At 40.7% G+C, this 17,661-nt stretch overlaps 1 protein-coding gene across 7 annotated transcripts in view; it reads right to left on the bottom strand.

Moving 5' to 3' along the window:
- The window catches only part of LOC125902498 (receptor-type tyrosine-protein phosphatase mu-like), a 225,238-nt gene extending 208,290 nt beyond the window's left edge, over positions 1 to 16,948 (bottom strand). For all 7 annotated transcript variants that reach the window (XM_049598881.1, XM_049598884.1, XM_049598883.1 and 4 more), the window contains exon 1: positions 16,569 to 16,948. In XM_049598881.1, coding sequence (XP_049454838.1) covers positions 16,569 to 16,641 — 73 coding nt within the window. In that variant the 5' untranslated portion in view covers positions 16,642 to 16,948. The remainder of the gene's footprint in view (positions 1 to 16,568) is intronic.
- Positions 16,949 to 17,661: the final 713 nt, after the last annotated feature.

Below are 17,661 nucleotides of genomic sequence, written 5' to 3'. Positions count from 1 at the left end.
ATGCACACAAACAGTTGTGCAAGATCTTTACCAAATTGTTCTGATTGGCTGAATGTCCATGGATCAAACAGCAGTTAAGTAAACAAAGACAACTGGGCAAACTCCCCTGATGAGGACCCTGTGATGTGATCAAATGCTACCCCAAAGCTACAAAATGGACATTTCAGAGAGAGTGTTTTACTCATCTGGCAAAATGTTGATTTCAATCAGCAAGTATATAATTAAAGAATAAGTAACAGGATATAAAAAGACACCAGCTCGGCACGTGACTGTTTTCACAGCTCGCTGCCATAAACATATTTCTGCCAGTATCAAAAAGGTATTGCAATCCGAAGCCCAGCCCTAATTATGTTCACACTTTTCTCCGTATTTCAGAGTCCAGTCACACAGCAGCCTACTGTACACTGAGCTGTTTCCTCTGTACATTTCTGTCATCCCAGCACAGCATTCCAGCCACGGCACTGATATCCTGACAGTTTGGAGAAAGCACAGCTGGGGTGATGCCAGGGTGAGGTTCTCCCCGGGGAAAGTAACCTGGTGGGTTGAAGGGGAGAGATTTTCAGACACACAGGTGCTGTTGAATATTAGTCTCACGGCGAGAAGTCTGGGCTCATGTGAGTGAATAATTCATCCTCTGAACCCAGCTCGTGTGCCTCTCTGCCTCACCAGGCCACTGCAATCCTGATTCGGCGCTGTTTGATGCTGCTGCAACTTCCCGCTGCCTAACTATGGCTGTGTGTGGAGCAACACTGGCCTGTCCAAGGGATGCACAGGTGTCATATCAAAAATTCACTGATATAAACATGTAATTCTGCTCACATTCATGTGTTCAGTAAAGTTTTTCCCTACAGTTGGCTCAAAAGAAATGACATGCAGCTACATTCTGTCCACTGCTGTGAGTCTCCCTTTGAGGAAAGTACTACAAGGCTAATTTAAATGAAAAATACCCTAAGTGTTTGTTCCACTGTAGACATAAAAATATTTAATGAAAAGATATAATTTAAGTCCTGAGGCTGACATGGACATGAGTAGGATGAATATAAGATCTGGCACTAAAATGATTTAATTTGGCTTCAACAAATGTGATGCAGAATAAGAGTGCAGTACATCCTCAGAAAACAGCGCCTGCTGTCAGAGGGAACACAAGCAATTTGTTAAATTACTTGTAATATACACCTAAGTGACAAAATAAATGGGAAATGTGAGACGTATTGATTTTTTAATTGCTGTTAAAAGGTCAACTTGTTTTAATGTGCAGAGAATTAAAAAATCTGAGACAAAACTTTCGACACCTCGCACTCAATGGCCTTGGTGGTGAGCGAATACAGCCATAACTCCTGAATTTAGATATTACCTAGGCAGGACAGCTGCCTAGCACCAGACCGCTATAGACCACTGTTCAAGATCAACAAACAACAAAACTGTTGTTTTTTAATGAGTCACTGCAGTGTTTCCGTTTGCTTTCAGGCTCCAATTGTGGATGTTGCATAGTGACCCGTCAGCGGGGATAGTGTCATGAAAAGCCAAGGCATCACTCATTCCTGCCAGGACTGTGCCCCTCAAACAGGGTATTTTTAGTCAAAACATGATCTTTTCCTAAAGTTAACTGAGTGTTTTTTGTCCAAAACCTAACCACATGAACCACAGTGTTGCAAAGGTGTAAAGTTTTAACATATCTGCTAGATAGTAACACATATTGTATCCATGGTTTGCAGAAACATTCACTGCCAACACTTTTTCTGGCAACTGGGTTGCTACTGTTAAAATCAGACATTCAAAGTTACATGACAACCACATAATGGTTACTTTTTGTGTGGTTTGGAAAGTGACCATTAAAAGAATGACAGTGGTTCTGCTGATTACCTGTGGCAAGTAAAGGAGCAAAATGTATTTTATTACTGCAGATGTCATGCTTATACTACAATAAGTTAGGTTACAGTTACAGAGTTATAATAAGCAACAGAATATAAAGTTGACAAAGAAATACAGTATTTAAGTTTAGGGGTGAAAGCCACCTGTTTGTCTTGCTTTGTTTCTATTTCATTTGACGCTGCTAACTGGCAGCTAGCAGGTTTTCCTTCCTGAATGCAAAGCAATGCCTACTACATCCAACCATTTTAATGGTTTCAATGACAAATTGAAAGTAGACATACATTAGCCAACACCATGACAAGCAATAAAAAATGGAGTAGGCTATATGATGAATCATCTGAAACACATAAGTAACTTCATGCCCATTAGCCCCTGAGCACAATCATTACTGCTTTGCCGACAGCGTCATTAACAGGCGGCTCGCTCAGTGTGTGACGTGCACTTGTAGATAAAATATAGGCCTATATTAATGAAGGCTCATTAGCACGGTTCTGTATTTCTCTGTAGCACAGTGTTAACATTACTCGTACTATTCTTTCTCACACCTTGAACTCAAACCATTGTGTTGCCCTGCCATAAACATGTAATTTAATGATTAAAGTAATATCGTAAACATGTGGGTGACTAGTCGACTAATGGCCCGAAATGATGGCTATTGGTCGACGAGGAAAACTCTTAGTTGAGGGCAACCGTAATGATTCGCTGGTAACACTTTAACTTGCAGCTAGCAGGTTTTCCTTCCTGAATGCATAGCAATGACTACCTAATTCCACCTATTTACACACGAAATAACAAATTAAAAGTAGAAATATGAGCCAACACCATGACAAGCCACAAAAAATAAAGTACATGATTATTAGGTTTAGTACCTGTTAGTCTTGCTTTTTTGGTTTCTTTGATGTAACCTAAATTAACATGCTAACCAACAGCTAGCTGGTTTTCCTTGCTCAATGCACAGAAATGACTACTAATTCCAACCATTTACAAAAGAAATGACAACTTAAAAGTAGAAATGCAATCACCGACACCATGACAAGCCACAAAACAGAGAACACACTGAAATATTTAGGTTTAGTACCTGTTTGTCTTGCTTTCTTTGTAATCCTTTTGATGTAACCTATGTTAACATGCTAACTAGCTGTTAGCAAATGTTCCTTCCTGAATGCATAACAACGCTGACCATTTAGCCTCAGAATATGTAGGAAGAAAATGGTCACTTAAAAAGTAATGCTAGAGATAATGTTACAGTCACCAACACCATGATAAGCATTAGAAAACAAAGTAGGCTACATGATGAAATATTTAGGTTTAGTACCAGTTTGTCTTGCTTTCTTTGTCTTTCTCTTGATGTAGCCTATGTTAACATGCTGACTGGCAGCTAGCAAGTTTTTCTTCCTCACTGCATAGCACTGACGACTAATTCCAACCATTTATACAAGAAATTACACATTAAAAGAAGAAATAAACTAGTCAACACTATGAAAAGCAACAAAAATGAAGTACATCATGAAACATTTAGGAAGTACCTGTTTGTCTTGTTTCTTCTGATGTAGCCTATGTTAACATGCTAACTGGCAGCTAGCAGGTTGTAATTTCTCAATTCAGTGAGTTCTACCGCCAACCATTTACACAGGAAATGACAACTTAAAAGTAGAAATACACTAGCCAACACCATGACAAGCATTAGAAAATACAGTACACGATGAATGATTTAGGTTTTACTACCTGTTTGTCTTGCTTTCTTTGTGCTTCTTTTGATGTAGCCTATGTTAACATGCTAACTGGCAGCTAGCAAGTTTTCCTTCCTCAATGCATAACAACTCTGAGCATTAACCATAGCCTACAGAATCTGTAGGAAGAAAATGGTGAATTAAAATGAATGCTAGAAGTTCAGCTGCGAATGCCATGACAAGCAATAGAAAAATGAGTACACAAAGACATATCAAATTCTACATTCTCTCTTTTTGTTTTCCTTTATATTAGTTAACATCACGCTAACTAACAGCTAGTAAAGATTACCAATTCGAACCATTTAGCCTACACAATCTGTAGGAAGTACAAGAGTACAGCAGCCAACACAATGACAAGCAAAATAAAATAAAATAAAATAAAATAAAATAAAATAAAATAAAATAGACAGCCATTTAGATAAACAAACCAATGTGGTGGCAAATGAGGACAACTGAAAAAAATATATGCTTTTTTTGTGGAAATCCAGTTACTGAGGTTTTTTTGGGGGTTTTTTTCTTCTTGTCCCTGCCTCTTTTTATAAATGTCTCTAATGCCTGTCTTCAGCTGGGATCCCATTATGAATAATGCCCCATTTAGAGATCAGGGAATGGCAATAGGGAAATTCTCAGTTAGCCTTGGGACTCGCTGAAAGACTTAGTAGGACAGGGAAAAGACATGTTTGCATTTTAGTCAAACCATCGCTTCAGCAGCGGGTAATGATATTCCCAGTGCAGAAAAAATATTCACATTGTGTTCAGAGCATTTTCGTTGTAGTTCTTGAGGCAATAGTGTGCAAAAAGATAAATGGACAAACTGCTTTAAAAGAAAAGAAATCGAACAAAGTAAGATTTTATTCTGAGAAATATTTAAAAAACAAGTTAATTCTGTTGTAACTCATTTAAGTAGAGTGCAATTTGATACAGTATGCGACACTGAGGCAGTCAGACTGATGATAACGTTGCTGAAAAACCAACTGATGCTAGAGGCTTTCCACATTAATTACTCCTTCTGCCCTGATACCAATAAGTCTCTAAGACATCACATCCAACTGAATTCATCCTCCCAGCCGGGCAGCATACTATCATTACAATCAACTTGTCAGATTTTCACCCGTTTGTTTATTCGGATGTGCATTATTCTAAAAACATGTGTTTTCAACTTTGTTTCCGTTCGCAATGCCGAGCTGCACCCACACTTCTAATGACTCCTGTGCCCTGTAATTTCTTTAGCGTGACAAACTCTGATTACAGGGTGGGAGTCAAGCTTCAAGCCAAGCATCATCTTTTCCAGTTATTGTTTTGTGTTTGCTCTGTCTTTAACATGGGGCCTGCAGCTGTGCGTCGCAATAGTTGTTTCGATTAAGCAGTGTTTAACACCAAAGTGATTTAGCACAACAGATCGCTGCAGTACAGCCCATGGCTACTGATTTTCAATGCATTGTTTGCTCAGGCATGCTGGCAAATTGAACAAGGAGCGTGGTAAAAACTCAGTCGGTGTTGGTGGAGCTGACGGATCGTCTTTGATAGTGGACGGTCCAGCAGGAAGCCAAGTTGTCCCCAGAAGATTTAATGCACTTGTCTCATGACAGATTTCAGCGAGTTAACACACTGTCAGAGGGAAAAGCACAAGTGAGAATCTGCTGAAGTTGTGATGAGAGGTCTGCAACGTGGTTAAAAACTGAAAGGAAAACACCACTGTATCATCAGATAATTCGACTCCCTCAAGTTACTTCCGTTTCGGAGCATTAAGGGGTCATTATCACCCTCATTTTCCAAACGTTTAGCAAGAGACAACAGTACATCTCTTCTGCAACGCTGTCCCCACCGTCTTATTCTCTCCCACAACTTCTGGAGGCACGGAAACCCCCCTCTAGCTGTGACAACTCTGGAGTGACCACCCTGCGCGGTGCGGAGCGTACAGTAATGCCATTAAACCTCCCCCTGGGGAATCAGTCACGCGGGAGTTTGAGCTTAGGGCCAATACAAAAGCGGACCGTTTGAAAAGGAGCCAAGCCCAGCCTGAGGAGGTCAGAGGCCTGTTTACAGAACAACAGTCTCTTATCGGCTGCATGCTTCCCCGAGGAGTCTCCACCGCAAACAGATAACAGCCTCCAAATAGGCGCCAGAGTGTGACCGATAGGAGTATAATCAGGTACATTCTGCTTTGGGAGGAAGAAGTGGAGGACAAGGGTGGATAATAGCACACTTGACTGTTAGTGGGGAGATCATATGCTAGAGGGATACCGCTGCGTTGAAAACATACAGTAGGTAAATAAAAACTTTGAAAAACATGTCCCTCTGAGAAGGCCATGAAAATGTATTTTTCCCCCGTCCTAATAACCATTATTCAACAGGACCGCTGAGGCCTAATTCATCCTCGGGGATCGCTTCATTATTGAACAGTTAAATGGTCAATAGGTTCATCCAAGGCAGCTTTTAGCGCAAGGGCAAACAGACAGTGTAAAAGCCAATGCAAATAACTGGCACTCAAACAAGGCCTAATGCATTAATGACTGCATGACGTGCGCTAATGTGACGGCAACAGATTCAGACTGACAGTAATGGAGAATTTTGCCCCTGGTTATACTCATAAGGCCCGAATGGGGAGAGGAGGAGGAGGAGGAGGGGGAGGAGGGGGAGGAAGGGGGGGGATGTACACCTGCCTACTGCCTGAGCCTTGACAGAAGCCTAATAAATAACAGGAGACAAGGTGAAACAGCAGTAGCAGCCCCCCCACACACATCCCCCCCCCCCCTTCCCTCCTCTCACTGAAACCACCTACACTACCACCAGTTGTGTGAGCAGCAGCAGCAGCCTACGCGGACAGCTTTTTGGCATGAAACAGAGTCTCCTCCAAGTTAGCGAGTGCACTTGTCCCGTGAAGGAGGCAACTTGAGTTATTCATGAAATTACAGAAGAAAGTTTGCACCTTCTCAGCCGCATGACTCCGGCGTCAAGAGCAGCTGCGGCGGGAGTTTTTATTTGACAGACTTGAAATTAAAGCTTCGGGTCAGGGCTATATGCTCACCTGAAGCAAATATCAAACGGTGCTCTATCTGAATCAATTTCAGTCCACATAATAACCCATGGGTTATAGGCAACAATGCTGCATAGAAACCAGCTGACTGAACAGCAGGTTTTGAAGATAAGTGAGGAATGTGCCAGGGTCGAGGTCAATTCAATCTGAGCGTAAAACCATCGGTGCAACTGCCAGTCATTGGTCACTGATACAGATTTAATTCTAAAGATAGCAGGAGTGAACTTTTTTCGCATAAAAAAGATCTTTTTTTTTAAATTTTGAATAAAGTGAGCCGACATCCACCGCAGTACGCAGGTATGAGACCTAACAATCAATTGAGCAGACACACTGTAATGTCCTGATTTAAACTGCTTCCCCTACTCCTCCCTCGTTCCCCTCCTCCTTCTCGTCACCATTAATAACAATTGAGACCCTTGGAGCATTAATTAGTGAAATTTCGCAGCGTGCCTGGACTCTCCCAGCCACCTACAATGAATGCAGACTTCGGTAAACATGATCCGCTGCATAGTAAGTTGTTGTTTTTGCCGAGGGTTTTTTTTTTTTGTTTTGTTTTTAGACATGGTGATGAGATCACAGAATTGTTGGAGCATGCCTTACACACACAAACACTTCCTCTCCCTTACAAACGCTCCCCTCTCCGTCTCTCACTCTCTCTTCATTAGGCAGCCCCTGCGCTGGCCTGTGTGCGATTCATTAGCTTTTATCCTCTTCATTTGAAGAAGGAGCTGTGTATAATTAGAGCATCTCTGTTTGTCCAGCATCCTTCACACAGTCACATCTCAAGGCCAATTATCATTCCGTTGCTGAGCTCCCTGATAACATAGCTGCCATCAGCCGCCTCGAGAACCGACTTCAAACTATTACTGCCTCTCAAGAATGTAAATAAAATCACTTGCAAATCAACAGCTAATGATTGAATGTGGAGTGGCACTCCAGGGATATGAAGATGATGAACCATATTGGTGGGCTTTGCGTTCGAAGATTTGACTCACTTTCTTTTTCGCTCAAAAGTGCTGGTGACAGGCCGCCACTTAACCAATTTCCATACTTACAGTGGAGCCTGCGAGTACTTGGACAGTCGCATGTTTGTTGATGTGTTGACTCTACTCTAACCTCAGAGTCATTGTTTTATTTCAAAGTGCTTTCAGCTTTAATTTAAGCTTTAAAACTAAAATTGAGCTCTAATTTCACATTCATTTCTGGAATCACAGCGATTTTAGACAAAGTACCCCAATCTCAGCACAGTGCAGCAGGACAGTGATCTTAAACACACAGTGAAAGCTCCCAGAGAGCTTTTTATGGTCAGCAGTGGAATGCTCTTGACCGGCCAGGTCAGTCATCTGACTCCAAATTATCATGTGTTTCACTCGCTAAAGAGCGGAGTGTCAGCTGCTGCCTGGGGGTCACTGCTTATAGAGAATTCGACACCAAAATATTAAATATGACGACATGAGACATGAGTTATGTTAAAGTCCTACTGAAACCACCTCCAGTCATCTCTTTCTGCTGTCTTAAATAATGTAAATATGTTTTTTAAATGTATTATTATTAGTTCTGTGTCATTAGAAATAGGGCTGGCATGATATCAGAGTTTCACTATAATGATATTGTTGCAATATCTACAGGAAAAGCTGAAAAACAAATGCTACTGTTTGTGTGTTTTGTCTCTTTTTGTCAAATGAATTACACTCAGAGAGGTGGAGGGAGAGTCTGTAACCACAACTGTGCAAGAGAATACAAAAAAAGCACACATAATGGACAGTGAAAAGGCAACCTGATAGCAATGGGGGAGGGGAGACAAAATGAAAACAGAAAGACAGAGAAAAGATTTAAGAGGTACTGGATTATTTACACAATATTATCACGTGTGTATGATTGACATGATATCAATATTTCATTTTTAAATACCACTGGTATGTCACTCTTTTTGTGTCAGCTGCTGGAGGACTTTGTGGTGTCTGTGTCACTGACAGCAAAGTAAACAAACCTGCGCTGTAATGGGCACACAGTGTGTTGTTAGTGGTTTTGAAAGAGTAAAGGACCACACCGGCGTCTAACCGGATCAAAGCGATACTTGCAGGTAAACTAACATGCTTTTTAATGTGCTGCAGCTAAGCAGCTAATTAACTGTCTCGCCAATTGTTTTCCATGCCCTGAAATTGAGGCCTACATATTAAGAGTCACACTTTGTGCACTGCTCATCTGATCAAGATTTAAACTCCAAATTAACGCTGACCTCTTAGCAGTTTTAAATCCCATGTGCTTGAGTACAGAGACAACAAAAGCCAACTAATAAAACCACTTTTATCAAGTTTAAGTTTGTTTTTCAGAAGTTAAATGTTCTTTACGAAGTGACAAACAGTCACAATGTAAGGAAAATGAGAACAGGACATTACCTGTTTCTCAGGAAATCTGATAATGATGAAATACATGTCATTAATGTGTCCCCTGTTTTAGAGCGGTGTGACCCACACACCTAACAAACTGGCTAATGTCCCATCTACAGTGTCACAAACTGTCAATAATAAAAGTCAGAAGCAGACCGTTTCTTTCCTGTTTCAATCTCCGCACTGCTTATGTTACCTGCTGCTGCCTAAATTAATGGAAAAGTCCACCCTTGGTTACTCTCACGCTGCTACGCATCATCAATCTGCGATGTTAAAGGTGTCTCGGGAGTTATTTTGTGATGAAGCGTTGTTTACTTTTTTTTTTTTCTTTTTAGGTGTGTCGACTTTTCCTCAACCTCCCTTATCTGCGACTTCAGTTTCTGATTCCCTACATTTCCAAGAATGCCTCATGGCAACTTCCAGAGAACAGATGTTGACTTTCCCCATTGAAACAAAGCTGAATAATGCGTCAAGCTGTGTGCCCTTCGCTCAGAAGGCAACATGTTTTGTTATTCTGATATTTAAAAGAGTGTAATGAGGGCAGGAACATTTTAGATATCTTCCTCTTACATGATGGATTTCTCCAGAAAAAAAAAAAATCCTTGATCGTTGATTTTGAAGGACACCAAGTTTCTGACATTTGCTGCTGATGTGTCAGATAGATTTCTTTATGTGTTATTTTGGTCTGGAAGTATCTTGATGTGATATCATGTTGCATAAAAGAAATATTTAACATCAGAAATGGACCAGTACAACATACTGTACATCACTGATCGCTGTTTTGCTGTAGTGTTAAAAGGTGTAATTTTCCTTTATGTGTTGCAATGTTGTTTGTTAATGCCATAGGTGTAGATTTTGGGGGAAATAGATAGAGTTTTATTTAATTTCATTATTTTTTGGTTAACATTTTAATGACACTATGAAGTCCAAGTACAAACATCACACAAACGCAACACAATACTGTACAAAAATACAACATACAGACAGTTCGCCAAAGATTTAAAAGAGTTTCTGCCTTCTACTTAAAGAGTTCAGAATCCTTTTCCTAGTACTGGCTTCTCCTTAACATTCATAACAGTTCTCAAACTAAATTTATATGCCTCTTGTTCATGTATTCTTCGATGGGTGTCCATCGTCCATCTAAAATATCTCTATACCTGCGCGCTCCATCGTTATTAGTTCTATGAAATCCTTCAGCCAGTTATTTACACAAAAACTATTTCGTTTCTGTACTTTGCAATTCATAAGAATGATTACAGAAAGGAATGCAAGTGTTAACAGATGTTGTATTAGTCCAGATGTTACACCATCCACTTTAAGTCCCAACAACCACACTTCTGGGCATACAGTCCAGTCAATCTAACTCAAAAATTGGTCCAACCGTCATAGTTTATATTAATCCTAATACTCTCCTGTATCATATATTCATGGTATACCTTCATGGATTTAGTGGAACATCCTTTTTTTCAAGGTAAAAAGCAAAGTTTCTGCATTTACAGTTACATGGTCTGGGTACATGTTGTTAACATTTGAGGGTCTATGCACACCTATTTAACATATTCCGGGTCTTTTCTGAGGTGTTTGGGGTCAGTCTTTACAATAAAGCATTTTTAAGAAGATATTTTGATGTATTGTGTTGGTATTTGAAGTACATCTACCCAACAACCATTTTTGTTTTTGCCAAATTTTCCACTTACAGCTTGTGCCACACTTTTTCTATGGGTGTATCTGCATCTAAAATTATTCTGTATATATTTAGTATCTACATAACGTCATCATTCGTTGTAAGTTTGAGAGTTATGTAGGGGATTGTAGTGCAGGGGAGGTGAAGAGTGGGGTTGACGTGGAGATACAGAGTGTGTGTGAGCTGAGTGGTTCCTTTAGCAACTATCCCACTCTATTTTATTCTATTCAACTATTCTATCAGCATCTTCACTCTTATTGTCAAGAACTTATTTTTTTCATTCACTTCAATAATTTATTTAAATGTAAATAAATTGCAAAAGTAATATGGAAAGCTGTACTTCATGATGATGTCTTAGAAAAAGACATCCTGTATGTCTTAGATGGGACAGGACACACATACAGTGCAACAGTGGAAACTTCTATTTGTTATGGCCAAAAACGCTGTGGGAAATTGGTGGTGATTATGTTTGGGCCAAATTCTAGTTTGGTATCATAACAAACTCTTTATCTCTAGATGATATATCAACATAATAACCCTTCCCAAGTGGCAGCTTGGTCACAGATATCAACCTTAAATGGCGCCACAGTTAAACCAAAGTATGAAAAAGCTAAGGCTCATTTCAGGTTTGGTCTCATTTAAGGTCTCAGCCTGAGTGCTGATGTGGTTATATGTCAAAGAACATGACAGAAAAAACTAATGTTTAGACATACATTATATGAAAATATCATGTTCAGAAGCAGACATATGCACTTCTTTGTGTGATGCTGTGACATAATGGCCCCAAATTTCGAACCCCGAATTGACCTTGATCCACTACATATATCATGGTATACATTCAGTATGTTATTATGATGTCCCAAGAGATCACAAAAAACCTTGAATGATTACTATTGCATATAGATTGGCTGGACTAATAGTGGTAGAGCCACATTTAGCATCGAATATAACATATTTTGGACTCCTTCCCAAAATGTCGTTATTTCTGGGCAGTGCCATAGCGTATGTATTAAGGATCCTCTCTTTCCACAGCCATGGCAGCATAGGTCTGATGTATTATGATTCATTTTATCCCGCTTGTGTGGAGTTATATATATATATATATATATATATACACACACATACATTTGGTTCACAAGTTTATATCTAACAGGTTTTGATAATGATAATAATAACATTATATTCCATTTATAGGCACCTTTCAAAGCACTCAAGGACACCTTACAAGGCAGTTAAAAACAAACGCGCAGCAGTGTATCCATAGATCATAAAAGATACAAAAGTTAATAAAAATGATTAGACAAAAATTGTAATTATAAATATTAGGTATAAAATCAAGTGCAAGTCTCAATATGTGTGTCACCATGAAATCAGACTGAGTATGCCAGCTTGAAAAGGTGTGTTTTCAGATGGAATTTGAAAGTGGAAAGGGAGTCAATATTGCAAATGTATTGAGGGAGAGAGTTCCACAGGCGGGGGGGCAGAACGGCTGAAGGCTCTAGAACCCATGGTAGTCAAGGGGGCGGATGGTGATGTAAGTTGGATTGCCGAAGAGGATACGGCAGAGTGTGTAGATATGAAGGAGTTCAGACAGGTAGGAAGGGGCTTGATTGTGAAGGGTCTTAAAGGTGAGAAGCAGAATCTTGAAATTGATGCGACATTTAACAGGAAGACACTGAAACTGCCGATCTATGGAGGGGGTTCTGGTAATGACAAGTAGTTTGTATGTCGTATTATACTGTCCCATTGTTCCAGTGGCAAGTGTTTACCCAGATCGCATCACTACAGGACAGTAAAACAAGTATGTAAAGTTTGGACAAGGTGCCTCTATTTGTTACAGCCTCTCATAATTTATTATCTATATCTGAGGCCAGTTTGGAACCTTGAGACATGAGTGTCTACAATATGGATTTCAACTGTAAATATTGCCGAAAACTCATTTCGTTAACATTAAAATTAGCATTCATTTCACTGAGTGTATTACCCCTCCCCCTTTTAAACCATGAAAGTAGCAGAGGACCTTCACACTATAAATAAGTGCAGAAAAAGCACAAATTGGTGCATAGAAATACACTGAATGCGGGAAATTAAGTGTCTGATGCTCAGAATTCTCTGGCGCAGGACCTCCAAACCTCCTGTTGTGTCCTGCACAATGACGAGACCTACGCCCCTGGTTATTATTAGGTGCAAAACTAAGATGCACAGATACAGACAGGCCACACACTATATAAAATATGCTACTGAAGTCCTGCACAAAGACATTAGAAATCAGACGGCAGTGATTTCATTTTCCACACACGAAAGAATGTTAGACATCTCGACTTGTGAAAAATGGATAATACTCCCGTCAGTCTCGTCACTTCAAACGAATGGTCTGAGTCTATACAGCCGCACTTAATATTTGCAAGTTCTTAAAGTTTAGTTTTTTAAAGTGACACCCTCCCCCCACCTCGTCTACCAGCTATGATCAGTCTTAAGACAGCCCTGCTGACAAACTCAGCGGACCTTTTTCTAGGAACTCACACATGTAGCCGCAGTGTTTGAACAGCTTCAGTAAATCCATGTGTTTCCACTGCCTTCATTATCATCATAATAAAAGTGTCTGAAAAGCAAAGTTACAGAAGAATGTAGACACCTCACTTTCTGCTTTGTACTATCATCAATCACCATGGAGTTTTTTTTTTTTTTTCCTCTCCTCCAACACTGGTTAAAGCCATCGAGAAAAAAAAAAAAAAAAAAATCACATGCATATTTAATTTCATTCTCCACTGGCTCACACAAAGGAAACTGCCACCCTTCAGGACACCTTTCGGAAAAGTCTCTATTAAATCTGAGTCAGCTGGGAGAGGAGGGGGAAAAAAAAAGAAACATTTCATGACTGAAAAACTATCTAAATTATTGCCAGACTTCAAACGAAGTGCTGTTTATCTATCCAAGCAGCCAATGTGTTGTTTTACTCCTTAGTCACAGCTTGGATGGCAATCAGGATCGGTCAACCAGGACGCTATCAGCAGCAGTCACTCCGCAATGACAAACTACAGCTCTCCTCACTCACAAGCACGGGCATTATTCTCAACACATGGCTCACCCCTATCAGAAAACAAGGCAGGTTTTATGGCTGCTGGAAAAGGTGGTAAACATAACAAAGCGCACAGCTCCCTGGAATTTAATGTGCTCGGTCAAAAGACAGAGTATAGATATCAAAGGCCAGAGCTTCTAGAAAAAAGCTGTCCTCATAATGTGGAAAAAAGAAGCACTAGCCATACACAACAAGTGATTTATAGTGTTGTTGTTGATTTTTTTTTTTTCTGGTTTCTCTCTGAACCTAGAGCATCCAGTGGGCATTGTGAATGCAACAGGGAGGGGAGAGGATAAAAAACAGCAGTTCATGTCTACCACGCCACTGAGAGCAGATCTGCAGGTGCATAAACAAGTCCACAAAGGAAGGGAGATGAAACTGATACAGTGTGATCCTGATTATGGAGTTGGTTTTTTATAAATTAAAAGACCTCCAAAGGACTGTTTCTGTGTGATCGAATTGAGGCTGCACAGCCACAAGGCGCTGATACTGTGCACTGAAGTAGACCGGCGCTCTGGTTACCTCAGTGATCTAATTATCACATGAGGCTGTTATCACATACCCCCCGTAACAAATGTCTCGAGCTGCATGCACGGGCTTCACATTTAGCCTCTACCTCTCCATCCGTGTGTGGTTAATCCGTCACCTAGCCAGAGAGAGCAACACACATCCAATTGATTTCCTTCCTGGTTTACATATTTACACACACACTCATGCAATTAGGAGCACATTTATCGATGGTTTCGGCACCACTGGGAGCCCTACAGTGCAGCCCGCTCCAATAAATCCCCCAGTCCTGAAGCTGCCAGCGGCCAAGACTGATGAACCTCACACAAAAAATGGACTGGGAATACTTTGAGCTGCGGGGTAACAGAGTTCTCAGTCACTAAAACTGACCCTTGGTGTTCATCACTCTTTATTTATCATAAAACCCTTTTTAATAGCAGGCCTCTAAATATGCCAGTAAAAACGATCCCTTACATGAAGAGGAGCAGTTTGAAGAAAGTGGGGACTCATGAATAAAACCCAAAATGTAATTTATTTAGCAGCTAAGTTGTTTTGTTAAATCAGAGTTGTGATCAAACTGAAATTTTGGCACTGACGGCTTCCAAAGTGCATCAAAATTCTGATCGATGTGTCTGACTCGTGGTCCTCTACTCAGGAGCAGCTTGACTTCATCATCTGGGTATCATATTATATGTGTGCCATGCTGCCCCCAACAGGCTCTGTGAAAAATGCATCAGCTGTCTGTTGAATCCCATCCGGCTAGAACTGAAGCCACACAGACATCACACACCAACTTCACCTCACACACAGCTTCCCTCAGAGTCTGAGCAGGGCGTCAAATCAAACACATTAAGATATGGGGGAATATTTTACCAAGTTTTTTTAATGCAACTCTAATTGTATTGGCAGCATGACACTGGACACTCACTGTCTATATATTGATTTGCATGAATATAGGCTAATGTGCCTTTTTACCACTGTGGAGACAACAGAAATGACCCCTTTAGGGGCTAAATTAGACTCTGAATGTTAAGCCCCCCCTGGGCAATCTGCAGTCATTACACTGACTGTGAAAGTCTGCTCTATTATTGCAGTAATTCTAATAAGTCAAATCACTATCTGCTACTAATCCCTGAACTTTTTCCTTTCTTCACAATGCTGTGAATAGACTCACTGCAAATGAAGTTGCCCTTGTATGAATATCATTAATTTGTGTAGGAGTGCAGTGTTCTGTGTATCGAAATGGGCGAAGTCTGCATCAGCTATCAGTCAAGCAGGGAAACAACAAATCCATCAAATCTGATGTGAAACTCTCAAGAAAAAGTGACAAAGCAAACACTCTGCAGAGACATTCAAAAGCATGTGCTCTCATGTGAAAACAGAATGTGTAGAAGGGGAATATAAATCACTTTTTAGCAGTTAATTTTAACTAAAAAGCTTTCACAAAGTGCAGTATATGAGCCATCCATTATTTGGCACTTGTGGTGAACAAAAGGAAAACAACATTTTAAAATAAGAGCATATGGAATTTGATATTACGCATAGAAGTTGGACTGCTTTTGCACTTAAAATGAAAACACCAACAACTTTGCACACCAAGTATAATCCACACTGGCCATTTTAGGCAGATAACTTGACATTTAAGTGACTGTAACCTGTGTCCTCATGGTCACTGGGACATTATAAATGAAGTTCACTCGGAGTTCACGGTGAAAACAATACAGTGACAGTAGGTCTCGTTTGGCTTATCGCCTCGCCGTATACGACCAGCGGCGCGCACGCAGCGACACTCCAGCGAGTGAATCCCTTGAGGTTAATCACATTAGACAGCAACTTATCAAGATAAAGTTAGACACAAACAGTTGACTCCTTAAACTTGCGCTCGTGTGAACGGTAGCGCTGGAAAGCAGCGAAGTCGCCCCGGTGCCCGTAGCGCACCTGCTCATTGCGCACGGCGGCGCAGGAGGTGACAACAAACTACTGATGAATGCCAGGCTTGTAGCGGCAAACTGTCACACATGTGAGCGAAATTTGCGTTTTAAGCTGATTTTATGCCACCCTCGTGTAACTTCAGTCACTTCCACGCTGCTGCATATGCTCCAATTCACACCACAAACATTATTAAAGCGTTAAAATTGCGAGGAAACTATCAGGCAACAAAATAGTGCACAAACAGAGTTTAAGCGCCTTTCCTCTCCCGGGCTGTGGCACCAAACAGGGCTGCGCGTATGTTCAGTACGTGCGAACATTTTCAGGTAATCCTCCTTACCTTTAAAAACTTCCCCTCGCGCGGACAACAGCAGGGTTATTGCAGCAAACAAGCAATTGATAACTTTATCCATGTCGACAGCGCCGTCGTAGCGTTAACCCCGAGCCGCGGGGTTAACTGGCAACTCTTCTGTCTTTAGTGCAACTTGAATCCTACCTATACTTTTTAGGAGTGTTAAATCTGAAGTGTTTTCTCCCTGCCCTCCTTCCCTTGGCGTGCTGTCGGGCTGTGAGAGGACACTGTCGCCCGACACGGCTGCTCCTTGCCGGCTTGCTCCACACTTGGAGGAGGAATGTGTGAGTGAGTCCTGATTCCGGAATTACGCGTGGATTGAGTGGTCCGGCAGCTCCAGGAGAGCAGCGGCTGTGTGCGCGCTCTCTGGCCGGTAGAGGGCGCGTCTGAGCCCCGCCTGTGAGCAGAGAGGACAGGCGGAGGTGTCCCCTCCTCCTGCCTCTGACTCTGATGGCGTTTATTTGGACCAGCTGTGGAGACTCGAGTTGGTTTAGGTGAGTGTTACAGTTTACCTGGGCCATGTAGGAACCTGTGGGCTGTTACCACAGTCAGCCAATAGTAATTTAAAGTAGCATGATAGATGTTATGACAGCTTAAAGTAACATCTAACATTAAAAAATATCAGTAACATTATAATAAATATTGATCTTTAACCTTGTGTTTTCAATGCTGGCCTTGCCTCTTTGGTGTTTTGGGGCCCATATACCCCACTGTTGCATGGGTAAAACTACTAATAATTGCAAAATCAATAAATTATTATTATTATTATTACCTTAAATACATATTTTCTTTTCTGATGTTATTAAAGCACACAATATAGAAGACTATACATGATAAGCCCTTCTCTTTGCCACAAAGTGAGCTTTGTGAAATATTGACATGACCCTAAAGCCTTGATGTTACACCAAATATGGAAATATTTCATGTTAAATCCACTATATGGAATATGCATTAGCAAATACACATATCTTTTGTTTGCAATAAAGTGATTTAAAAATACAGTATGTTGTCCCACATCCTTATGTTTGTGATCAGCCAGACCAAAATTGCCTGAACTCCTGTTAGATGTTAGACTCTAATA

Source organism: Epinephelus fuscoguttatus, linkage group LG15, assembly GCF_011397635.1.
Source record: "Epinephelus fuscoguttatus linkage group LG15, E.fuscoguttatus.final_Chr_v1".
In the NCBI taxonomy this organism is placed as follows: Eukaryota; Metazoa; Chordata; class Actinopteri; order Perciformes; family Serranidae; genus Epinephelus; species Epinephelus fuscoguttatus.
The sequence above is the reverse complement of the archived record's forward strand: the minus strand, read 5'-3'. Positions and strand labels throughout refer to the sequence as shown.